Genomic DNA, 23794 nt, shown 5'->3' on the forward strand with positions numbered 1-23794 from the left:
TGACCAGTGGATCATTTTATTTTTTTATTGTGAATAACTGCGTGCGTTGAAATGGGTGGCTCGTAGATGAATAGCTCCGTCCATAGCAGAAATACCCAACTTTACCGATCTCTTTTAACATCTTACCCCGTTTTACTCCACCAGCTAAAGCCTTTGGTTTTTTAATCATTCATAAACTTCACAGCCAACCACGGTCTTCTTTGCCCTCCAACAACTTCATGTACTGGGACTGCATAGCACGGGCTGTGGCAATGCGTGTCTGAAATCCAGCACTGGATTTCATTGGGAGGGATCCCCTGAAATCCAGGTGGATCACTCCCTTCCCCCTGGTCACCGAGGTCACCATACCCTGGCTTGCCAGCAGATGGCAGTACAGCAAGTGGATCAATCTCCACCTCCTGCATCGCATGAGATGTGTCTGCGGACTCGGGTTCCCTCCCGCATGTACAATCACTCATTACTGGAGTTAGACAAACATCGCCATTTAGATCGAGGCGAGCTACAAATTTCGAACTCAACATGGAAAGCGTGTGTGCATTCATGCTTTTGCATACACAGACATACAAAGACACGTACCAGTGCATATACTTACAAAGACAATGATCCCCCATGTAATCTCCATAGACAGGTCAGGCCAGTGTTGTAAGCAAGCACCTTTTAAGGCTATGGGGGATGAGGCTCACGCAATGCCAGGCCACGTTTATCTCCCTAGTGTGGATGTTTACACATCGCATTCGGCACTCGTTTCAGAGATAATCAACACTGATGTTAGAGCACAATGGCACCCACGCACCCTCCAACTCATACTACAGTCAGACAAGACTAAGACAAAGGTCCCCTTATAGCAGTAACAGACTGTTCGGGCAGTGGTATTGGCGAGTACCGATGATGACCGGAACAACACACCAGGGGTTGGTTGGCTAGCACCACGCCCGTCGGCCTTTGTCTCCCCAATGTTAATGTTTACACACCACAACAGATCGTCATTTGAGGCTAAGTTGACCAGGAGGAGGTCTAGGGCCGGTTCATTAAAGAGCTATATAGCTCGGTGGACTTTACCTGGTACAATAGAAATAGTTTGCTTTATGGATTTATGATGGCACGTGTTGACGGCTGATTGTAAAGATGGATCACAAAGGGGCAGCCTCGGAATGAATCCCATCAAAAAGACATCCAAGGAGATGGAGCGATGAAATCAGTTCGTGTAGAGCTGCTCGGTGTATTATTACAATGCAAGTTTGTGAGAGTTGGCCGCAGATTAAATAGGTCTACATCCAGCAGCAGATTAAGCATATCCGATGATGAATTTAAACTAAGAGCATACACTCTTATCTTTAATTTATGAAGCGTCTACATACATGAAATGCCTCAATTGTGGCATGATGCCTCAATCTCTCTATTTAAACGTGGTGACAGAACTGATGTGAAAAATGTCACACGTTAGACTCGTATTGCATGCGCGTTTATATATTCTTGGATGATAAAAAATGAATAACTAAATGCCAACCAACCAGTTGAAATGTTGTATATAGTTAACTGATTCACAGTGGGTGTCTATTACGTTTACTTTACGGAAATACATGGAAGGCGTCGCAATTTGGACTGAATTAGGCTGAGTTGTACGTGAGGGTAATAAGTAAAATACATTTGGCGATGAAGGGGAAAACTACAAAGTAAAATATTACACAAGACTGTAAAGGTTCGTCATTTATTGTTTATGTAAAACACCGATGAACTCAACGAACTTCCCTCATTTTTGTTTGATCATGGAGGAACTTTGCCTCTTTTTACCCATAGTAATTGTTAGGTGGCGATATCACGTACAGCAAAGTTTTACCTATCGTGGAGGTTACGTTTAAAAAAGAAATATTCCGACGGCAAATCTGCGAGAGGCAAATTGAACAACAATGGGAACACTCGGGTTTGGTTCATGGTTCGTCATACGACACCCCTCTCACTTCCTTTCATGGGATAAACCCAGACATTAAACATTAAGTATTTTGAATGTAAACTTTGATTAATATTTTCTCGTTTTTAACATATATTGTATAATAAATGTATAAAATGAAAGAAAAAGAAAGAATGATTTGAAGCTTTCGTGACTGCAGGAATCCATACTCTTTGGTTCTTTCGGTAAAGCCACGTAGGTATAAATTAAAATAAATTCGTCTTGGCCCACAACCTGTACAAGGTACAGTTAAAAATAGTGAGTGAGTGTCAAGTTCATGTCTCTTCTTATTTCTGAACAACACCTCAAGTTCCACAACGAAGTTGTACAACGGCAGGTTTGGTCCACAGTTGTAGCTCGCTCGCTGCCCTGCTGTTCGCCGCTTCTTCGCACCGTTGTCTGTGCATCGTGCTCGGGGCTCCCGAGCCGGCACGCTTGTGGTCAGCCGCTAGCTGCTCTTATCATCAGAGTATCAGTCACTTAGTCAACGTAACTTTTTCCAGCCTATAGCTTGGACACATTTCATGCACATTCGATAATTGTGGAAACTCAAATCTCCACTTAACTTCTCATGTCTTAGCTGATCACAGTATTATATGAAAATGCATTCGCATCCCTCTTAGCTTTTCACAACTCTTAGCTTAGTACAGTATAACTTCTCAAGGTCCTTGACTCTGCAAGTGACGCAAACCACTAGGAAAAACGTGGAATGAAACTTTCAGCGATACTCAGAGTCTGTCAACGCAGAACTCAACACTTAGCAACACTTAGCCTTTGCCTCTGCAAGCCTCGCCACGTATGGGTGACTTCGAGGACCATACCCCGGAGTTTGCCTCTGCAAAACTGACTTGTATGATTTTGTTATTTAGGGACTCTTCCCTAATACACATCAAAAACCCAAATGTCCTCCTATCACGTCCCTTGCATTGATCTGGTCAGCCGAGTTAACCCTTTTTCTGGATGTCTGGACATACTGACACCTGATGTCATAACCCTTATAAAACTCCCCTCCCTCCCTCCAGAGGTCATCACAAGATTGTGTGAACACAGATGTTCTTAATTGTGTGTGTGAGTGAGTGTGTGAGTGAGTGTAAGTGTGTGTATTTGAGTGAAACTGGATGCGTAGCGGGGTGTAGGCTGCTCAGCACCCGAGGGGTGCTGTGCTGTCACCTAAGCGGTTCTCCCGGGACGCTGCGAGGATTTGTTGGCTGCAAAACCCGCGACGGATCACGCTGCCTGCCTGGCCTGGAGCAATTGCGCCTCACTGAGGACTGAGCCGTCACTGCTGCTGCTGCACCGAGAAATGAGCCGTGGACATCGTGGGAACCCCCTTCACTCGCATTAGTGACCTTGTAGAATGAAGCTTTCAAACTCAGTGTTCGGTTTTTATCCGTTAGTCGGAAACGCAGACGAGTCCAGGCCGTGTTCAGTGCAATTCAGGTCCGGTGTTCCCACGAGTCCGACTGGGGTAGAGTCCAAGGCAGGTAGAGTCCAAGGCATTCGTTATCTGATGTGAACAACCCGCAGAGCCCAGGAGAGCGTCTCCGGGTTTAAGTAAGCATTTAGAGTACAGTATTTAGAGTATTTGAGTACAGTATTTAGAGTATTTGGCTGCTATACATTTCCAAAATGATGAGCCACTTTGTTGAGCTATCATTTGTGATGGGCAGGTCGCTTTAGGAAAATAAGCGAATAGCTCAGTGGGGCATTACACCTGGTAAAATAAAAAAAATTTGTTTAGTTTTATTTGTATTCTTTTTATCATAATATTGGTGAACGCTGATGGGCATTTGTGTTGCTGCGTGTGCGTGGATATTGAGTAGCCGTGAGTGTGAATGTGAAACAACAACGCAGGTGAAGTAAGCGGTGTGAATGGTCGGCACGGGGATCTGCAGTCTCAGACAAGGTGAGAATGAGAGACGGTTACATATCCAGCAGTGGGTGATGGAGGCAGGTAGAGTTGGTGATAGATTCACACTGCTGGCAAAAAGGCTCAAGATTCCAGGATGGGTAACGGGAGTCTGTGACAAATTCCATCTCGGATGCCACAATGACATTCAAGCAACTCGTCACGTTGGGGTAATGCGACTCAGATGGAGGTACAGGACATCATGAGATATCTCCAACTCTACCAACTATTTTTTTATTTTATCAGGCCAGACTCACTGAGCTGTGTAGCCCGTTTGCAGAAGCGACCTGGCCACAAATGATAGCTTATCACGTAGAAATATATTGCAGCCAACTACTCTAAACACGTGATGTTGATTGTAAATGTGGAGGGAAAAACCAGAGAGAGAGAAAGAGGCAAACTTTAAATATAAAGCAGGCGTCAGGGTCGGGATCAAACCCACCAACTCTTGTATACCAACTTTCTGTAGAAGTATGAGTTTATCTCTCGACACTCATCTCAATAATGAGCGACCACAGTTGAGCCTCGCTGAGTTATATTAACAATAGCACTCATTTCTGTAAGTGTCAAGGTGTGTCCAGTAGCCGTGTTCACCTTAAGGCTGCTGTTTGTGCACCTAGGGGCACGTGTTCCCATTCCAGGGAGTATCTCGTGATGTCAGTGACGACAATGAAAACATTTTAAAGTATTTTACTTCCTTCTTCACCGTCGCTATAAGAGAGAGGTCCTGGTCCAGCGTCTCTTTGAGCCACATAGCGGACGATCCCATCGACGCCTTGGGTCATGGCGAGTGCGACTCCCAGTGAGAGTGTGGATAGTGAGCTGTGCTGCTCCATTTGCCTGGACACGTTCGTCTGCCCCTCCACGCTGAGCTGCGGACACTCGTTCTGCCTGCGGTGCCTGGAAGCCGCCTGGGAGACGGCGAGCAGCTTCAGCTGCCCGCAGTGCCGAGCGAACTTCCCTGTGCGACCCCAGCTGAAAAGGGACGTGGCCCTTGCCAACCTGGCGGAGGAGTTCAGAGTTGGAGATGGGATGGCCACGGCCGTTGTTTGTGACATCTGCGGTGATGGCCACACTCCTGCAGTGAAAACCTGCCTGAGATGCGAGATGTCCTACTGTTTTTCCCACTACAAGCCTCACGTGGAGAATCCCAGATTGAGAGACCACGCTGTGGTGGATCCCACTGCGAGCTTGGATGAGCGAAGTTGCCCTCAGCACAGCGAGGAGCTGAAATTCTACTGCAGAGTAGACAGCAGCCTGGTCTGCTCATCTTGCACAATCGCAGGTGAACACATAGGACACAAGGTCCTGACGCTGAAGGACGAGCACGAGACACGGAAGGTGAGGCCTTCAGAGTGAGACACCGTAACACAATCTGACCAATTCTGTTACTCGGTTACACAACATCTGATGAAAAAAACTGTATTGTGTTCATGCTCTCCCTTTTGAATCTCTGTCTCTCTGCCATTTGAGGAAAGATCATCAGGATGTATTTAATCCTAGGCTTTCATTAAACATAATTGCCGTATATTATTTGGGTCTTTCGGTAAAGTCACGTAGATAGGTTCAAACAAAATAACAAAAGAACAAGATACTACGACGTTTCGATCGCAACACAAGTGGACGTATAAAGTAATTAAGTGGACAGAGATTTGAGACCGATATCACAGCCACCTGAGAAACATTTCTATTAGATTTATCTTATAAACTAGACAGTTGTGGTCACATGGGCCCATGGGTCCGAGTCGGTACAGACACCAAGCAGCACGGCTCCCACAACGAGGCATCAGCTTGCCCACTCCCCGTGCCCACCGTCTCAGTCACCGTACAAAGGCAGATGAAGGCCTTCTCTGTTGAGGGGTCGGTGTGGAGGGAAGGGCAGTGTTGAGGGATGGCTCAGAGGGCTGGAGTCTCCCCCAGGTGACGTCTCGTCTCTCACTACAGACACACGTTGGGGAGGAGACGCGAGTGGTGGAGGAGAAGAGGAAGGAGGCGGAGGAGTTCGTGAAGCGGATGGAGGCTGCTCGCAAGAAGGCGCAGGTACCAGGTCTGGCTCTTTGACCCCCGTGACCTCCACCCAGTGTGGAAGTCGTAGAGATCAAAATGCATTCGAGCGAATTTCGTGCAGCCTCATAACTTTGACGCCTCTTACTTTAACTATATAATTCACTTTTAAACTCAACATTAACTATGAGGGGGTTGCGCGTTAACCGCATTCGATAGCCACATTGGCGAGTCTGCCATGAGGTTGGGTTTCTCGGCATTGCGTCTTCCACTCTTGTGGCAAAAACATGTAGAGAGTGCCACGTATTGTCGGTGTGGAACTGTGGTGCATATCATGCTGTCCCTAATCGCGTCACCTTAGTTTATTTTAACTACAATTTTTTTTTATTTTACCAGGTAAGGTCCCACTGAGCTATGTAGATGTTTTCAGAAGCTATCCTGGCTTTCACAAACGATAGCATCTCAATAAAGTGGCTGACATGATGATCACGAAAAAATATATAGCAGCAGACCCATAGAGATGCATAGAGACCCATAGAGATAAAGAGGGACAAATAGTGATATAGGGACACAGATAGATACATAGAGACCCATAGATATACATAGGGATACATAATGATATATGGAGACCCATAGCGATACATAGGGACACATAGAGATACATAGATACCCATAAACTAAACTATTTTCATTTTGCCAGGTAAGGCCCCACTGAGCCATGGAGCTCTTTTCCAGAAGGAACCTGAATATCACAAATGATAGCTCATTGAAATGGCTACTCCAAATACAGTACTCTAAATGCTTGCTTGACCCCGGATACACTCTTGCGGGTTGTTCACAGCAGATAACGAATGCCTTGAACTCTAAATCAGAGTCGGACTTGTGGAAAAACCAGACCTGGATTACGCCGAATCAGATGTGGAGAGAAAAGCCGGAGGTCTCGGACAAAAATCCACGCAGGCATCAGGGTCGTTCTCGAAGCCACGACCCCCTGTACACCAGGCGAGGTAGTTCACATCTCGCCACATCTCGTCGGACCCCCGAGGGCGCCCCCACCGTACTCCGAGTGACGAGTCTCAACATCCACGACCCCAGCACCCTCTAGGGGAAAAACAAGAAGAGAGCAGCACCCCTCTTGCCTCCTTGGCATGGATCGGACTCAGTCCCATGGGTGTCTCGTCACTGGGGCATGATTCACCACTAGGGAATATTATTTTATTATTTTGCCAGGTAAGGCCCACTGAGCTGTGTAGCTCTTTTTCAAAAACGACCTGGCACTCACAAATGATAGATCAACCAAATGACTGACATCATCATCATCACGTAAAAATGTATATCAGCAGCCAAATAATCTAAACGCCTTTAGATACATAGGGACCCATAGAGACCCATAGTGATAAATAAGGACATATAGATATACAGGGAGACCCATAGATATACAGAGAGACCTCTAGAGACCAATGGAGACCCATATATAAAAATAGGGACACAGAGATACATAGAGACCCAGAGACTTTTCTTTACTTTTTTGCAGGTAAGACCCCACTGAGCTATGTAGTTATTTTTCAGAAGCAACCTAGCTATTACAAATGATAGCTCAACAAACTGGCTGATTTTAAGTTGGAAATTTATAGTAGCCAAATAATCTAAATGCACTTCGTTGATCCTAAATGTGGAGGCAAAAACCGGAGGACCCAGAGAAAAATCCATGCAACGACAGAGAGAACAACAAACTACAAATATACAGGCATCAGGGTCGGGATCGAAACCACGACCTGCTGCATACCAGGCGAGGGAGTCAACATATCTTAGCCACCACGGCGCCCACACGCACAAACGGAGTGGCTCATGGCTCAGGGAGTCAACCGTGGTCCCCGCGTCTCTGCAGGAATCGGTGGCCGGGATCAGGGGTCGCATCACGGGCAAGTTCGCCCGCCTAAAGAAGGCTTTGGACGAGGACGAGAGGGAGGCTCTACGTCGCTTGGCCGTGAAGGAGCGAGAGCTGCTTTCCAGGATCGAGGAGGACATCGCTCGTCACAAGCAGGAGATCGGCGAGCTCCAGGCGGCGGCCGCTCGCCTGCGCACTCTGCTGCACGAGAGGGACTCGCTCGCCTTCCTGCAGGTGGGGAGCGACTCTGTGGAGACGCCGTTTTGGTGTCTAGAACAACTGAGCGGGCAGTGGCAGGGGGGCTCGTGGTCCAAGGGTAGAGACTTCACTCATGATCTCTCTCTCTCTTCCACAGGGGCACCTGGAGGAGACGCGCAGGTACAGATCTTTAACGTTTCACGGTTAAACAGTCACAACACAGGAATTGTGTGTTAGACACACGGGCTGTGTTTGTTAGACACATGGGCTCTGTGTGTTATACACAAGGTGTATGTATGTGTCTGCGAGACACTGACTGTGTGTGAGATAATGGCTGTCTGTGAGACACGTGCTGTGTGAGACATGGACTTTGTGAGACACGGGCTGTGCATGAGACACTGGCTGCGTGAGAGGCACTGGGTGTGTGAGACATGGGATGTGTGTGATACACTGCCTGTGCGAGACACTGTCTGTGTGTGACAGGGTCTGTGTGTGAGACACTGCCTGTGTGTGACGCTGCCTGTGTGTGAGACACGGGGCTGTGTGTGATACACGGGCTGTGTGAGAAACTGGCTTTATGTGAGACACGGGCTGTGTGTGAGACACTGCCTGTGTGTGACGCTGCCTATGTGTGAGACACGGGGCTGTGTGTGATACACGGGCTGTGTGAGAAACTGGCTTTGTGTGAGACACGGGCTGTGTGAGCGGTAGTGTAGCGGCTAGCGCGCTGTGCCGTGAACCCGGCGACCGGGGTTCGATTCCTGCTCACGGCCACCTCCTGTGACGATTATCTGAACCGGTCCTGGGCCTCCCCTATGGAGACTCAGCCTCAAATGAGACCAGGTGCGGTGTGTAAACATCGCCAACGTGGAGACAAAGGCGGTCGGGCGTGGTGCTGGCCACCCATCCCCTCGTGTGCCATTCCAGCTTTCATAGGTGCTCGCTAACAGCACTTGCCCCTACAGTCTGTTAAGGTTATATGGAGTATATTTGTCTTTATCTTTGTGTGAGACACTGCTTCTGTGTGACACGGGTTGTGTGTGAGACACTGGCTGTGTGTGAGACACGGGCAGTGTGTGAGACACTGACTGTGTGTGAGAAACGGGCTGTGTGTGAGACACGGGGTATGTGTGAGACACGGGCTGTGTGTGAGACACAGGCTGTGTGTGAGATACGGGCTGTGTGTGAGACACGAGCTGCGTGTAAGATACTGGCTCATTCAAACACGGGCTGTGTGAGACACTGGATGTGTTTGAGACACGGGCTGTGTATCAGACACGGGCTGTGTGAGACACTGGTTGTATGTGAGACACTGGCTGTGTGTGAGACACTGGTTGTGTGACAGACACGGGCTGTTTGTGAGGCACGGGTTGTGTGTGAGACACTGGCTGTGTGTGAGATACTGGTTGTGTGTGAGACACGGGCTGTGTGTGAGAAACTGGTTGTGTGTGAGACACTGGTTGTGTGTGAGACACGGGCTGTGTGTGAGAAATTGGTTGTGTGTGAGACACTAGCTGTGTGTGAGACACTGGCTGTGTGTGAGACACGGGCTGTATGAGACACTGGCTGTGTGTGAGACACTGGTTATGTGTTAGACACTGGTTGTGTGTGAGACACGGGCTGTTTGAGACAAGGGTTGTGTGTGAGACACGTGCTGCGTGTGCTACGGATGCTGAGTGTTCCAATGCTGTGGTTGAATGAGGCTGCGTGTGATGCTGTTGGTGGTTTTCCCAGGAGAGAGATCCCAAAGGAATCTGCAGCCCCACCTCCCACTTCACTGGACGCCACCACGATCCGCTCCCTTGAAAGGGCCATGCGCAGACTCCTGCCTCTCGTCTGTGAGTTCCTCAGTCTTGCACCCGCGTGTCCCGCTGTGTTGCACCAGTTAAGGAACCCACTGAACCATGTCGCTCTTTTTTCGGACGCGACCTGACTATCACACATGACAGCTCTTCGAAGTGGCTCATCACGTGGATATATATATAACATCAGACTAGCTGTACTACCCGGCTTCGCCCGGGACTTGTATCTACCACGGCCGGCCGCCTTTGTCTCCCCAGTGGCGATGTTAATACGCTACAGTAGTTAAGTTACTCGTTTGAGGCAGAGTCGACCTAGGGGAGGTTCAAATAATCGTCACCGGTGGTGGCCGTGAGCGGGAATCGAACTGGGTTTGCCGGGTTGGTAGCGCAGCGTAGCGTTAAGCACTACACCCACCGCTCCTCACACACCACACACGCACAGACACACACACAGACACACACACAGACACACGCAGACACACACAGACAGAAACACACACACAGACAGCACGCTAACCACTACACTACCGCTCCCCACACACCACACACGCACACACACAGACACACACACAGACACACACACAGACACACACACACAGACACACACACACAGACACAGGCAGCACGCTAAGCACTACACTACCGTTCCCCCTACACAACACACGCGCGCGAGTCCATAGGTACACATACACGCGCTTGCTGCAGACACACACGACTTTCAGGGTGCATACGGCAGTAAACGACTGAAATAATAAAGCGGCAATGCTGTGTAAGGAACGCCTTAGACCCGCATTATACATTTGTGTAATGCGAGCGTAAACACACAAACACACACAAACACATACACAATACACACACACATACATGCAGACACACAGACAGACACATAACACACATACATACACACACATACAAACACAGAAACACATACACACACATACATAGACACACACATACATACACACAAACACATCCACAGACGTACATACACACATACATACAGGCACGCAGACATACACATAAACACATACAAAAAAACCCACATACATACACACACACATACATACACACAAACACATGCACACACATACATACACACATGCATACAGACACACAGACATACACATAAACACATACACACATACACATGACCCTGCTTCGCCCGGGACTTGGATCCACCACGGCGGCAAAACCGACATACATACACACACAGACATACACACAAACACATACACACACATACATACACACATGCATACAGACACACAGACATACACATAAACACATACACATGACCCGGCTTCGCCCGGGACTTGGATCCACCACGGCGGCAAAACCGACATACATACACACACAGACATACACACAAACACATACACACACATACATACACACATGCATACAGACACACAGACATACACATAAACACATACACATGACCCGGCTTCGCCCGGGACTTGGATCTACCACGCCCAGCCGCCTTTGTCTCCCAAGTGCCGATGTTAATACGCCACACCAGTTACTCGTTTGAGGCTGAGTGGACCTAGGGGAGGTTCAAATAATCGTCACCGGTGGTGGCCGTGAGCGGGAATGGAACTGGGTTCGCCGGGTTGGTAGCGCAGCGTAGCGTTAAGCACTACACCCACCGCTCCTCACACACCACACACGCACAGACACACACACAGACACACGCAGACACACACAGACAGACACAGACAGACACACACACACACAGACACACAGACAGCACGCTAAGCACTACACTACCGCTCCCCACACACCACACACGCACACACACAGACACACACACAGACACACGCAGACACACACAGACAGACACAGACAGACACACACACACACAGACACAGACAGCACGCTAAGCACTACACTACCGTTCCCCCTACACAACACACGCGCGCGCGTCCATAGGTACACATACACGCGCTTGCTGCAGACACACACGACTTTCAGGGTGCGTAAGGCAGTAAACGAGTGAAATAATAAAGCGGCAATGCTGTGCGAGGAACGCCTTAGACCAGCAACACATTTGTGTAATGCGAGCGTAAACACACAAACACATACAAACACATACACACATATACATACACACACATACACACAAACACATACACACAGACATACACATACACACAAACACACACATACATGCACACAAACACATACACAATACACACACACATACATGCAGACACAGACAGACACATAACACACATACATACACATACATAGACACACACATACATAGACACACACATACATACACACAAACACATGCACACACGTACATACACACATACATAGAGACACGCAGACATACACATAAAGACATAAAAAAAAACCCACATACATACACACACACATACACACAAACACATACATACACATACATACACACATACATAGAGACACACAGACATACACATAAACACAAACACACATACACATGACCCGGCTTCGCCCGGGACTTGGATCCACGATGCCCCGCCGCCTTTGTCTCCCCAGTGACGATGTTCACACACGACAGCAGTTACGCTTTTGAGGCTGAGTGGAGCTAGGGGAGGGCCAGGTCCGTTTCAAATAATCGTCAGCGGTGGTGGGCGTGAGTTGGAATCGAACTGGGGTAGCTCAAGCAGCTTAATGACTGTTTGTACAAAGAACATATAAAGAATCGATTATAATAACCAGGCAAGAGTCCACATTATAGACTGCCAGTACACGCACTCAGCTTCATAAGCAGGCTAGAGTGTACATGATAGAGTGGCAGTACGCTCACCGAGCTTAATAAGCAGGCTACAGTGTACATGATAGACTGGCAGTACGCTCACCCAGCTTAATGAGTATTTGTACAGTGAACATTAAAGTAATCGATTGTTGGCGCGTTGGGTTTAAAAGTAATATTAATAGCACACATTGTGGTGGGGGTGTAGTGAAGAGTAGGAAAAACTTTGATGAATTTACCTCAGAGTGGCGTGGTGGGTGTCGAGGCCTAGTAGCGTGCAAAGCCTGCGGCCTCGCCTAAAATTGTCGGCTTGGAAGAGGCAGGGTACGGGTGGCGTTCCTTCCCCCCCCCCTAGCGCTCCAACAATACTGTGTAATGGCTATTATTTAATTAAATACGGAGCTTATGAAAGTGGCGAAGGCGTGGCTAGCCGTTGGCAGGGGCAACCGCCGTCCAATGAAACTGCAGCCCTTGGCGAAGGCGTGGCTAGCCGTTGCCAGGTCCAATGAAAGCGGCGAAGGCGTGGCTAGCCGTTGCCAGGGGCAACCGCCGTCCAATGAAAGTGCGTATGGGCCAAAGTCCACACACACACACACAGACAGACAGACATGAACGATTTTATATATATAGATCAGACAAATCCTCTGAATGCAAATTGATTCTAAATGTGGAGAGAAAACGCGAGGAACCAGAGGAAAATCCACGCCACCACGAGGAAAGAGAAGTGGGCTCGACCTGGTGAAATGAAATTAGTTTAACAGTTTTAATATTCTACTAAACCCTCCTGCTGAGTACTCGGGCAAGTGCTGTTAGCGAGCAGCAGCACCTATTAAGGCCTGCACGGCACACGAGGGGGTGGGTGGTCAGCGCCACGCCCGGCCGCCTTTGTCTCCCTCGTGCCAAATTTTTACACATCACACCAGCAGAGGGCAGTGCAGCCTGAAGCATTGTTGTACTACACATCTACGCTTCCACGTTCACGATCTCCACCATCGCCAACCACCACCGACGAGAGCGGTGAAGTATGGTCAAATAACCCCCCCCCCCCCAGGACGCGCACGGCGCGGCGAGGCGCTCATCCAGCAGCAGAGTGACACACTATGTTTGTGCGTGGATGTGAGAGTGTGCGAGGCTGTGACACACAATGTCTGTGTGTGAATGTGAGAGTGTGTGAGGCTGTGACACACAATATCTGTGTGTGGATGTGAGGCTGTGGTGGCTGTGGTACAGGCGTCGTGTTTGTAGAGAGATGCTGTGAGAGTGGCGTTCACATCGTGGTTCTGGCATCATCACCACTCTTCGCTACCACTGGACACACACACCCATGGTCATGTTAGTGTGGCACTATTATTATATGATTATTATTCACGATTAATAAACAGTATGTGTACATAGATACTAGCGAATAATTGTATGTGTGCACAGATACTAACGAATATTAGTATGTGTACACTAATACTAACGAATACTAGTATATGTACACCCATACTAAGGAATATTAGTGTGTATACTAATACAAACGAATAATAGTCCCGTATGCATTTGTCATATGCGTGATAATCAAAGTGTTACTTATCAACGCATCACGTGGTGCGGTATGACCACAACAACACAACAGACAACACAACACCAGCGTGTGTGTGTGTACACGCCACGTGTGTCCGTGTGTACACGCTATGGGCAATGCTCATGCCCCTACTGCGCACGCGTCGCCGTGACTGCTGTGCGAGCATCGTCGCTGTCCTCACCACAGATGGACGCTCGCCGACTCTGGACACAAACTCAGCCCACGACCGCCTCCAGATTTCCTCAGATCTCAAGACGGTGACGCGGAGCGATGTCCCCCAGGGTCACCCCCATCAGCCACACCGCTTTGATGTATATCCACAAGCCCTGTGCTTTGAGAGCTTCTCGTCGGGTCAGCACTACTGGGAAGTGGACGTGAGGAGTGCGAGGCTGTGTTGGGTTGGAGTCGCGTACGGGACGATCCCGCGGAGAGGGTTTGGTGCTGAGTGCCGCCTGGGAGGGAGTAACGTCTCCTGGTGTATACAGAAACATGGCGACAGCTTCTCAGTGTGGCATGGCGGGGTAAAGACCTCACTGTCGGTGCTGGAGCCTCCGCGGAGAGTCGGGGTCCATCTGGACTGGGACGCGGGGCTGCTGTCATTTTACAGTGCTGACTCCATGGCGCCGTTGCACTCGTTTCACCAAACCTTCGCTCATCCCCTACATCCTGGGATGCTGGTGTGGGGTGATGATGGTGACTCAGTGAGGATTGTGGATCTGAGTGGTGCGTCCTGATGAGAGGTGAACGTGAACAGCGCAGAGGGCAGACGCCACGACGCACGGCGCTCGCGACCCTCGTCACCGTCACGCGCAGTGCCACGCCCGTGACTGGCTGGTGGCTGTCGGTGGCTAGGGGCTGCGTCGCTCTCCATCACAACAGGGAGGCCTGAGCGTAAACAAACCTCACAAACTTCATGGAGGGGAGGGGGGGGTGATACCGCTGTGTGTGTGTGTGAAGCCCACGTGGATGTATTCACCCTGCCAGAGGAGTGTGACTGTAGTGTAGGAGTGCAGTGATTAACAATGGTGATCTGGGATGTGTTTATACACTGGTGGTGTGGGAGCGATCCAACAACAATAATAATATTAATGTTAAAAGGTATAAATGTATGCGCATTACAATGGCATTGTAACGCTTATATCGTCGATTCTACTGTAAAAATACAGAACACAAACAACAATATAGTTGTGTACAGCGCCATTCGTGCTCATTGCATCCCGCAACGCTGTTAATTAATTAAACACGAGGACAAAATCCTCTACACAGCCACTGCCAAGCAAATTAAATCTACAAATGAATAAACAAATAAAGAGATGGCGCCAAACACAAAAGGTGCCAACAATGTTCGAGCTGTTCAAGTTATCTGCTGCGTCATGGTGACATCACCACGCACGCTCTCCCAACGCGGTGACGTCACCCCCCCCCACGCCCGCTCCTCGCCACTGCACCATCTGTGAACACAAAGAGCTTCACAGCTTATCGGATTCCTCCTGCACTACAACAGATTCTGATATTCTGGATTCCCGCCCCTGGGGGAGTCCCGCTTTGGCGACAAGAAAAACAGAGGGTCAACCTGCAGTCTCGGACCCAGCACTGTGAGGGGGAGGGGGGTTGGCGGATCACGAACTGACACTGCTGGGAACTCCCCGCGGGGGCGAGTCGTCGAGGTGCCACGTGGCCCTGGTGCTCACCAAGAGGAGGCGGTAGAGCAGCTACAACAACCACCATCACAACCACCACCACAACAACTACCAAAACAACCACAACCACAACAACCACCACAACAACCACCACATCCACTACAACTACCACACCAACCAGCACAACCACCACAACGACCACCACAAGAACCACCAATAACCACAACTACTACCACAACAACCACCACAACCAACACAACAATCACCACCACAACAACCACCACAACCACCACCGCAACAAAAAACACAACTACAACCACCAGCACAACCACCACCACAACAACTACCAAAACTACCACCACCACAACCACCATCACAACCACCAAAACCACAACTACCACAACAACCACCACCACAACGACAACGACCACAAAAACCACCACTACAACAACCACCACAACCACCACAACAACCACCAAAACAACCACAACCACCACAACAACCACAATAACAACCACCACCACAACAAGCACCACCACACCAACCACCACAGCCACAACAACCGCCACAACAACCACCACAACAACCACCACAACAACCACCACAACGACCACAACAACGACCACAACAACCACCACTACAACAACCACCACCAAAACCACAACAACCACCACAAAAACCACCACTACAACAACCACCACAACAACCACCAAAACAACCACAACCACCACAACAACCTCAATAACAACCACCACCACAACAACCACCACCACACCAACAACCACAGCCACAACAACCGCCACAACAACCGCCACAACAACCGCCACAACGACCACAACAACGACCACAACAATCACCACTACAACAACCACCACCAAAACCACAACAACCACCACAACCACAAAAACCACCACAACAACCACCACCAAAAACCACCACAACAACCACCTCCACAACAATCACACAATCACCAAAACAACCACAACAACCACAATAACAACCACCACAACCACAACCACCACCACCTCACCAACCACCACAGCCACCACAACCACCACAACAACCACCACCGCAACAATAACCACAACCACCACGACAACCACCGTAACAACCACCACAACAACCACCACAACGACCACAACAACCACCACTACAACAACCACAACCAGCGCAACAACCACCATCACAACCACAACAACCACCACAACCACAAAAACCACCACAACAACCACCACCACAACAACCACTAAAACCACCACAACAACCACCACCACAACCACCACAACCACCACCACAACAACCACCACAACTACCTCCACAACAATCACACAACCACCACAACAACCACAACAACCATCACACCAACCACCACAACAACCATCACAACCACCAACACAACAACCATCACAACCACCAACACAACCACCGCAATCACCTCCACCACAACCACCGCAACCACCTGAGAGCGTTAATAAGCAATGGAGCGTGTGTTGGTTCCGCTGGTCCCCGAAGTCCCTCCCTGCTCCCTGCCTATGGCAGGCGCTCCGCCGTTCGCCGACCCCTCGCTACTCTGCGAGCAGCTGCTGCCGTCGCTGGGCTCATCGCCCGACGGCTCCCCTCCCAGGTCCATCCCTCCGCGAGCTCGTGTGAGAGGCATAGCTCGTCGCACGCTCTCGTTTACCTGCAAACGCTGCGTTGTCTCTCCACGAATCACGCGCTATTAAATGGGGGTCAGGGGTCGGAGGGCGAATGACACTGCCCTCACACTGCGCGAGTCCCTGCGGCGATAGACGGAGCGGGGACCTGCGGATGCACCGACCCCTTCTCCCACACTCCGAGCGCACACACCTGCACACACGCGACACCCACTAGTGCGCCGCTCTACGCAGCGCTCCAACGTGACGAGCCGCTGTGCACACAGCACCACACGCGTTCCCACTTCTCCGCGAGATCACACGGAGACACGGTCAGCTATTAATAATTTATTGTCTGCTACCTGCGAATTGATGTTAAATCAGTGAGTCGACGAGGCTGGCCTATTCCACTACCCCCGTACCTATTTCCTATTTATCGGCTATGATCCTACTTCTCCTCCTTACTTACTGTTAGGTGCCCACGGCGGTTCGTTGATCCCGTACTCGCAGCGTACCTCGATGCGTCCCACAGACGTTCGGGTCGCTGGACTGGAGAGCGTCCTGTCGCCTGGCGCTGGAGTGAGAGCGCGATTTTCCCTTTGCGCCCCCTTTTTATCTTCCCTACATCGAAGGGATGCGGCTCTCAGTCTTTCCTTAACAATGGGCTCGCGTCCGCTAGCACGCGCACGGCGGTTCCGGGCGCCTTTGATATGCTAATCAATGTGTGGCATGCATGGCATAAATTCTAATTAATCCCTTTCTCACGCAGGCCTTTATTATTGCAGATTATGCAGCGGCGTCCATCACAAAGGCTCGCCGTGGGAATTTGTGCAAGGGCTCCCTGCGGGCCTCCCCTCTCCCGATCTATTCATACTTTCAGCTTAATCCTTTACCTTCCCTAACAATGGTGCCTGCGCGCTCAAGCGTAATTATCCTAACCATCCGCGACTCTGCGCAAGAGCCCCTGCGGTCCTGCTAATCATGCCGTCCCGTCCCTCCCCTGCCTGCCCCGTCGATACGTGGGGGGTGTGTGTGGGGGATGCGCTTCAACCGCGGTGGCCGAATGCCCCTCGCCGCAACCATACCATCTTAAGGCCGGTCGCAGCGCCATGGTGCAACGTAGCGTCGGGGGAGGTCGTCCAATTCCCTGATTGCCGGAAACAGTGAGAGTTAATCCCGATAAGGGTTTCTCGGATAAAAACCAGTCGATCAGGTGAGCTCCCCTTCCAGCTCTATGGGGGGGGGGGGGGGGAATGCATGCGGGTGTGTTCATGTGAGGTGAGGTGAAGGGGACGAGGGGTTGGCTCCGTCGCATGGTGGTGGCGAGGTCGGGGATGGGGTGCCAGCCAAACGGCTTCGTGGCGGCGGCATCACATAGCCTCCCGAGGTGCCAGTCCCCGTCCCGGGTTGACTGGAGCACCTTGCTTGGGCCGCGCCCACGAGGAAACATTGCGGGGTAAGGGGGATCCATCCGGACCTTGTGGCTGGTCTCAGGGTGGGTGGTTCCGTCCTCTGTAGCTCCTGCAGCGGCCTCCTCCTCCACTCCAGCGGCTCTCCCCGTCCTCCGGCACCTGTGGGCTGAGGCACAAACTCAGCAGCGGAAGGGTTTAGGGGCCGTCGTCCGCGCCGTCTCCTGACTGGATCGGGGCGTCTCGGGGGCCCGGCGGGGCCCATGTAGTCTGCGAGGCCCCCCAACACGAGGGGTGCGGGTACTCCGGGATTTCGGGGCCTTCGGATGACGGGGTTCTCTCTCGCCGGGGCCGCTTTCCACGATTTTAAGCGGCGGACGTTGACCACCGTCTCTCGACTCCTCTCCCCGCCATAAATTAGTACCGTCCAGGGGCAGATCTGCCGCACCACGGTCCAGGGTCCCCGCCAGTAGGTCGTCAGTTTCCCCACCTGCCCAGCCCCGACGCGAGGGGTGTGTAGCCACACCTTAGCGCCTGTTAGGAATAAGGGGGGTTCCATGCGGGGTCGGGTGCCCTGTTCCTGCCGCCGATGCGCGGCTTCCCCTTGCGGGTATGCTCGGCCTCGGGCTTCTCACAGGGTCTCCAACAGGTGTTCCACGGGGCGGCTTCCCTCCTCCGGCTGGGGGGAAGGAACGCCGAATAGCAGATCTGCGGGTAAACGAGACTCACAGCCGAACATCATTAAAAACGGGGTTTGTCCTGTCGACGTGTGTACGGTGGTGGCATAGGCGAAAAGGGCGTAGGGGAGGTGTTCGTCCCAATCCCGTTGATTTGCGGCCGCCATACGTTTGAGTTTCCCCGCTAGGGTCTGATTCATGCACTTTACCATACCGTTCGCTTGGGGGTGGTACGCTGTGGTTCGGTCGTTCTGGATTCCGAATTCTCGGCACAGTGCCTGGAACAGCTCGGCTTCGAACTCGCTACCCTGGTCTGTGAGGACTCGTTCTGGGATCCCGTGCTTAAGTACGTAATGCTCCACGAATGCCCGGGCCACCACCAAGGCCGTTTTATCAGGGATGGCCACTGCCACGGTGTAGTGGGTGAAATATTCTACTTCGACTAGGATATATCGGTTGCCTCGATGGGATCGCGGGAATGGCCCCTGTAGGTCGATCCCGACCAGCTGATTCGTGCGGCTGACGCGGAACAGCCTTAGGGGTACCTGGTATCGTGCCGGTTTCGGCCCGCACTGCTGACAGGCGTGGCAGCCCTGTTCCCAGGCCGCCACGTCTTGTGCCAATTTGGGCCAGAGATACTGGCGACGCAGGGTCTCTCGAGTGAGTCATTCCCCATCGTGGCCCCCGAGTCGGTGGTCATGCACCAGCCATAGCAGCTGGGGTCGCACCTGGGCAGGAACACAGATGCACCCTGGCTGGCCAGACTCAGTTAACTCCCGTACCACTCCGTTCTGCACACACAACCAGGCAGTGCCGCCTCCACTGCCGCCAGATCGGGATCCCGCTGCTGGGTCTGTCTCAGCTGCTCATCGTTCAGGCCCGGGAAGGCGCAGCCGACGTCCTCCTGGATCCGTCCGATCGGGGCGGGGTGATCCGCCGGGTCCCGAGCCGTGGGTCCCGCGCTTGTTGGGCGGTCGACGGGATCCTCGGTGCACCTGTGAGGGTCTCTGTGGCGCAAATTGCACTCTTTCTCGCTGGGGGGGGGGGTCAGTAGGCGCGGCCTCTCGGGGGTCCGTTGCCTGCCGGCAGCGTCCCCCCATGAAACACGGGCAGGCCTCCTCCGCCCTTGTCTCGGCGTACACCGTGGGCCGCCTCGACAAGGCGTCCGCGTTTGCATGCGTCAGGCCAGCCCGATACTCGATTTGCAGGTTGTACTCCTGCAACTGCGCCAACCACCGGGCCATCTGCCCCCGAGGCTCCTTGAATGTAAGAAGAAACTGCAGAGCATAATGGTCAGTGCGTACGCGACATCTCCTGCCGTACAAATACGGCCGGAACTGTTTGCATGCGAAAATCACGGCGTACAACTCTTCGCGGGTCACGCAATAGTTCAGCTCGGCCCCACTCAAGGTCCGGCTGGTGTACGCGATGACTCGATCTGTCCCATCCTGTACCTGTGACAACACCGCGCCCAGCCCGCTGCTGCAGGCATCGGTGTCCAAAATAAAATCGGTGGTAAAATCGGGGAAAGCGAGGGTGGGGGCGTGGGTGAGGTGGTCTTTGAGAGTGGTGAAGGCCGTCTGGCAGGCCCCCGTCCACTGATAGGGGTGCTTAGGGGAAGTGAGTTGGGTGAGGGGGCGTGCAATCTCGCTGAATCCCTTTACAAATCGACGATAATATGTGGCGAGCCCCAAAAATGATCTGATCTCTGTCACATTCCTTGGCCGTGGCCACTCCACTATGGCACGCACCTTCTCCGGATCGGTGTGCACGCCTGCCTCGCTGACGCGGTGCCCGAGGTACCCCACCTCGCGTTGTGCGATGTAACACTTACGTGGCTTGAGCTTGAGATGAGCCGCTCGCAGTCGCTGGAATACCTCTCGTAACCTGGACCAATGCTTAGACAAAGATCTACTGAACACTATCACATCGTCCAAGTAAATCAGGCACTGTTCCCATTGCAAGCCCCGCATCACCAACTCCATCAACCGCTGGAACGTCGCGGGCGCATTGGTGAGTCCGAACGGGAGTACTCGAAACTCGAATAGCCCCATCGGGGTGGTGAATGCGGTTTTCGGCCGATCCTCCTCCGCCATCTCCACCTGCCAGTACCCGGACGCGAGATCGAGGGTGGAAAAATATCGCGCCCCGGCGAGGCTGTCAAAAGTGTCGTCGATGCGGGGTATGGGGAAGGCGTCGCCGAACGTGACTGCGTTCAGTTTACGGTAATCAACGCAGAACCGGGTTGACCCATTTATTTTCGTTACTAGTACTACCGGGGCTGACCAGGGGCTCGCCGAGGGCTGAATTATGTTATCACGAAGCATGTCACCAACCGCCTCTTTGATCTGGGTGCGTTCGGGTGCGCCCACTCGGTACGCAGGGAGTTTGATGGGTCGGGCTGCACCGGTGTCAATTTGATGCTTAACAAGGTCAGTCCGACCCACGTCCGAGTCGTGTTCACTGAACACGTCGGCATACTCCTGCAGTAACTCGCGCAGCCAATCGGCCTCTCCCTTAGGTAAATCCGCCCATGGCACATGTAACGCGTCGAGCAGGGGAACGACCTCGGCTCGGGGAGACGGGCCGACTCGCCAGGCCAGGTCACCCTCAGAACGACCGGGGAACTCCGCCCAGAGTGCGAACACTGATTAGTCAGAGTGGCGTGCGTGCAGGGGGTGTATGGTGGCTATCGGGGTGCGCCGTCGCAGTATCGCTGGGGTACTGTGAGGGTTAAACATCCGCATAAACAATCGGTCCCCATCTGCGTTTACCAACGTGGCGGATCCCACGACCCCATACCGTTTTGCCAACTCCGGGTGAGGAGTTAGCATTACCTCCCCTGATGGTCGGAGCGCGGAGTCGGTGGGGGATGTTGCCACCGGCACCAGCATCTCAGTGAGTGGCCCGATGGTGACTGCTGTCGCCAGGATAGCGGCCACAGGTGCGAAGCGGGGACGCGTCGGCTCTCGTCCCAGGAACGGAATCCGCTCGCCGCTGCTCTCCATGGTGGCGCATCGCTGGCGGGGTTGCACGTTGAGTACCAGCTTTTCTAGGAGGTCGGTACCTGCAATACACTCTTGACACAACGCACTCGACACGTAGAACTCCTGGGTGCACACCTGGCTGCCTATGCGGACCTCTAGGGTGGCTCTCCCCAGCAACCCCATTCCGGCTCCGCTCGCCGTGTGCAGCGCGCGGTCCCGGGCTTGCAGGTGATGCACGTCGACCCCGATCGCGCTGCAGTGCGCTGCGCTAACGAGCGAGGCCACCGCCCCCGTGTCCAGCAGGATTCGGGTACGCATTCCATTTACCTCCCCTTCCACCAGCGACGTGGCCCCCGTGATCCCCGCCACCAGCTCCCGTAGCCAGTCGCCAGGAGTCACCGTTTCCGTGGGCGTTGTTGCTGGAACCTGTGTGGAGATCACTCGCTCGCCATTATCACTACAGCTTGTTTGTGTCGGGGATACGTCGATTTCACCCCCCGGTGGCCCCCTCTCTAGGGGGGCCTTGGTGTTTGACCTTAGCTCTTGTCTAGCTCGAGCGACCTGAGGACAGTCCCTCATTTGGTGTCCCCGTTGGTCGCATATATGGCATGTAGGGGGAAGGGTGGCGGCTCTGTGGCGAGCTCTCTGCCCACTCCCTCCTCTCCCAGTGCGCTGTTGCTCATACTCTGCCTCTAGTCGGGTTATCCTTCCAGTTGGCCCTCCTACCGTGGAGTCTAGTTCCCCCATCTCAGTCTGGATGGTCTCAACGGAGGATTGCAGTTTGGTCATATTTTTATTCGTTTCTCGCGTACTTGGGTTAACTTACCATCCATTTGGTTTACCCGGCCAGCAATATCTCCCATGCCGGTCTGTAGCCCGGCTACCCACCCCGGGGTTGTCTCGCTGGGTCTCTGGGGCTCCCTTGCCCGTCCTCTTACTGCGATGGCGAGCTCTTCCTCCTCGTCGGAGAGTAGGCTCGCTACGGCGCACTCTCGTCCCCTACCTCGAGGCTGCGCACGCTCACCCGAGAGTTTCTCGCATTTGCGCGCACGCTCGACGAGGGTGTTAAAGGAGAGGCGTGCACCGTCTACATTTGGCTGCCACCACGGGGTATGTGCCAAATATCGCTGGACTTTACCGGCGGCGAGGCCCTCAATTATTTTTGCCTCGTACTCCGGGTATGCGAGCTGGGTCAGCGTGCGTACGTCCTCGGCGTAATCTCGCAGATCCTCGCCGGGTTGGCGGCGGCGTGCCTCTAAGGCTGCCTGCGCCTCCTCCTCGTCATAGGCACCGAAGCGCTGTTCGAGTTGGCACATTAATTCTTCCCACTGAGTTTGTGCGCTTGCGGGTAAAGCTTCCACAAAGTCAGCTGCCCGCCCATCTAAATGTAG

At 52.3% G+C, this 23794-nt stretch overlaps 1 protein-coding gene across 1 annotated transcript; it reads left to right on the top strand.

Moving 5' to 3' along the window:
* Window positions 1–4223: 4223 nt before the first annotated feature.
* LOC133359735 (E3 ubiquitin-protein ligase TRIM11-like) lies at window positions 4224–15272 on the top strand. The gene is made up of 6 exons (XM_061578261.1): window positions 4224–5198; window positions 5802–5897; window positions 7750–7983; window positions 8105–8127; window positions 9682–9785; window positions 14243–15272. The coding sequence occupies exons 1-6, from the start codon at window positions 4641–4643 to the stop codon at window positions 14788–14790; spliced, it is 1563 nt and encodes a 520-aa protein (XP_061434245.1). The 5' UTR covers window positions 4224–4640; the 3' UTR covers window positions 14791–15272.
* Window positions 15273–23794: the final 8522 nt, after the last annotated feature.

This window comes from Lethenteron reissneri, chromosome 65 (assembly GCF_015708825.2).
Source record: "Lethenteron reissneri isolate LAM-NWPU_2019-01 chromosome 65, ASM1570882v1, whole genome shotgun sequence".
NCBI lineage: Eukaryota > Metazoa > Chordata > Hyperoartia > Petromyzontiformes > Petromyzontidae > Lethenteron > Lethenteron reissneri.

Bases quoted from the DNA above. Each gene is read 5' to 3' on its own strand.
- LOC133359735 (XM_061578261.1), top strand. From the start codon at position 4,641: ATGGCGAGTGCGACTCCCAGTGAGAGTGTGGATAGTGAGCTGTGCTGC. The intron at 5,898-7,749 runs GTACCAGGTCTG...GCGTCTCTGCAG, and splicing joins CTGCTCGCAAGAAGGCGCAG to GAATCGGTGGCCGGGATCAG. The intron at 8,128-9,681 runs GTACAGATCTTT...TGGTTTTCCCAG, and splicing joins CACCTGGAGGAGACGCGCAG to GAGAGAGATCCCAAAGGAAT.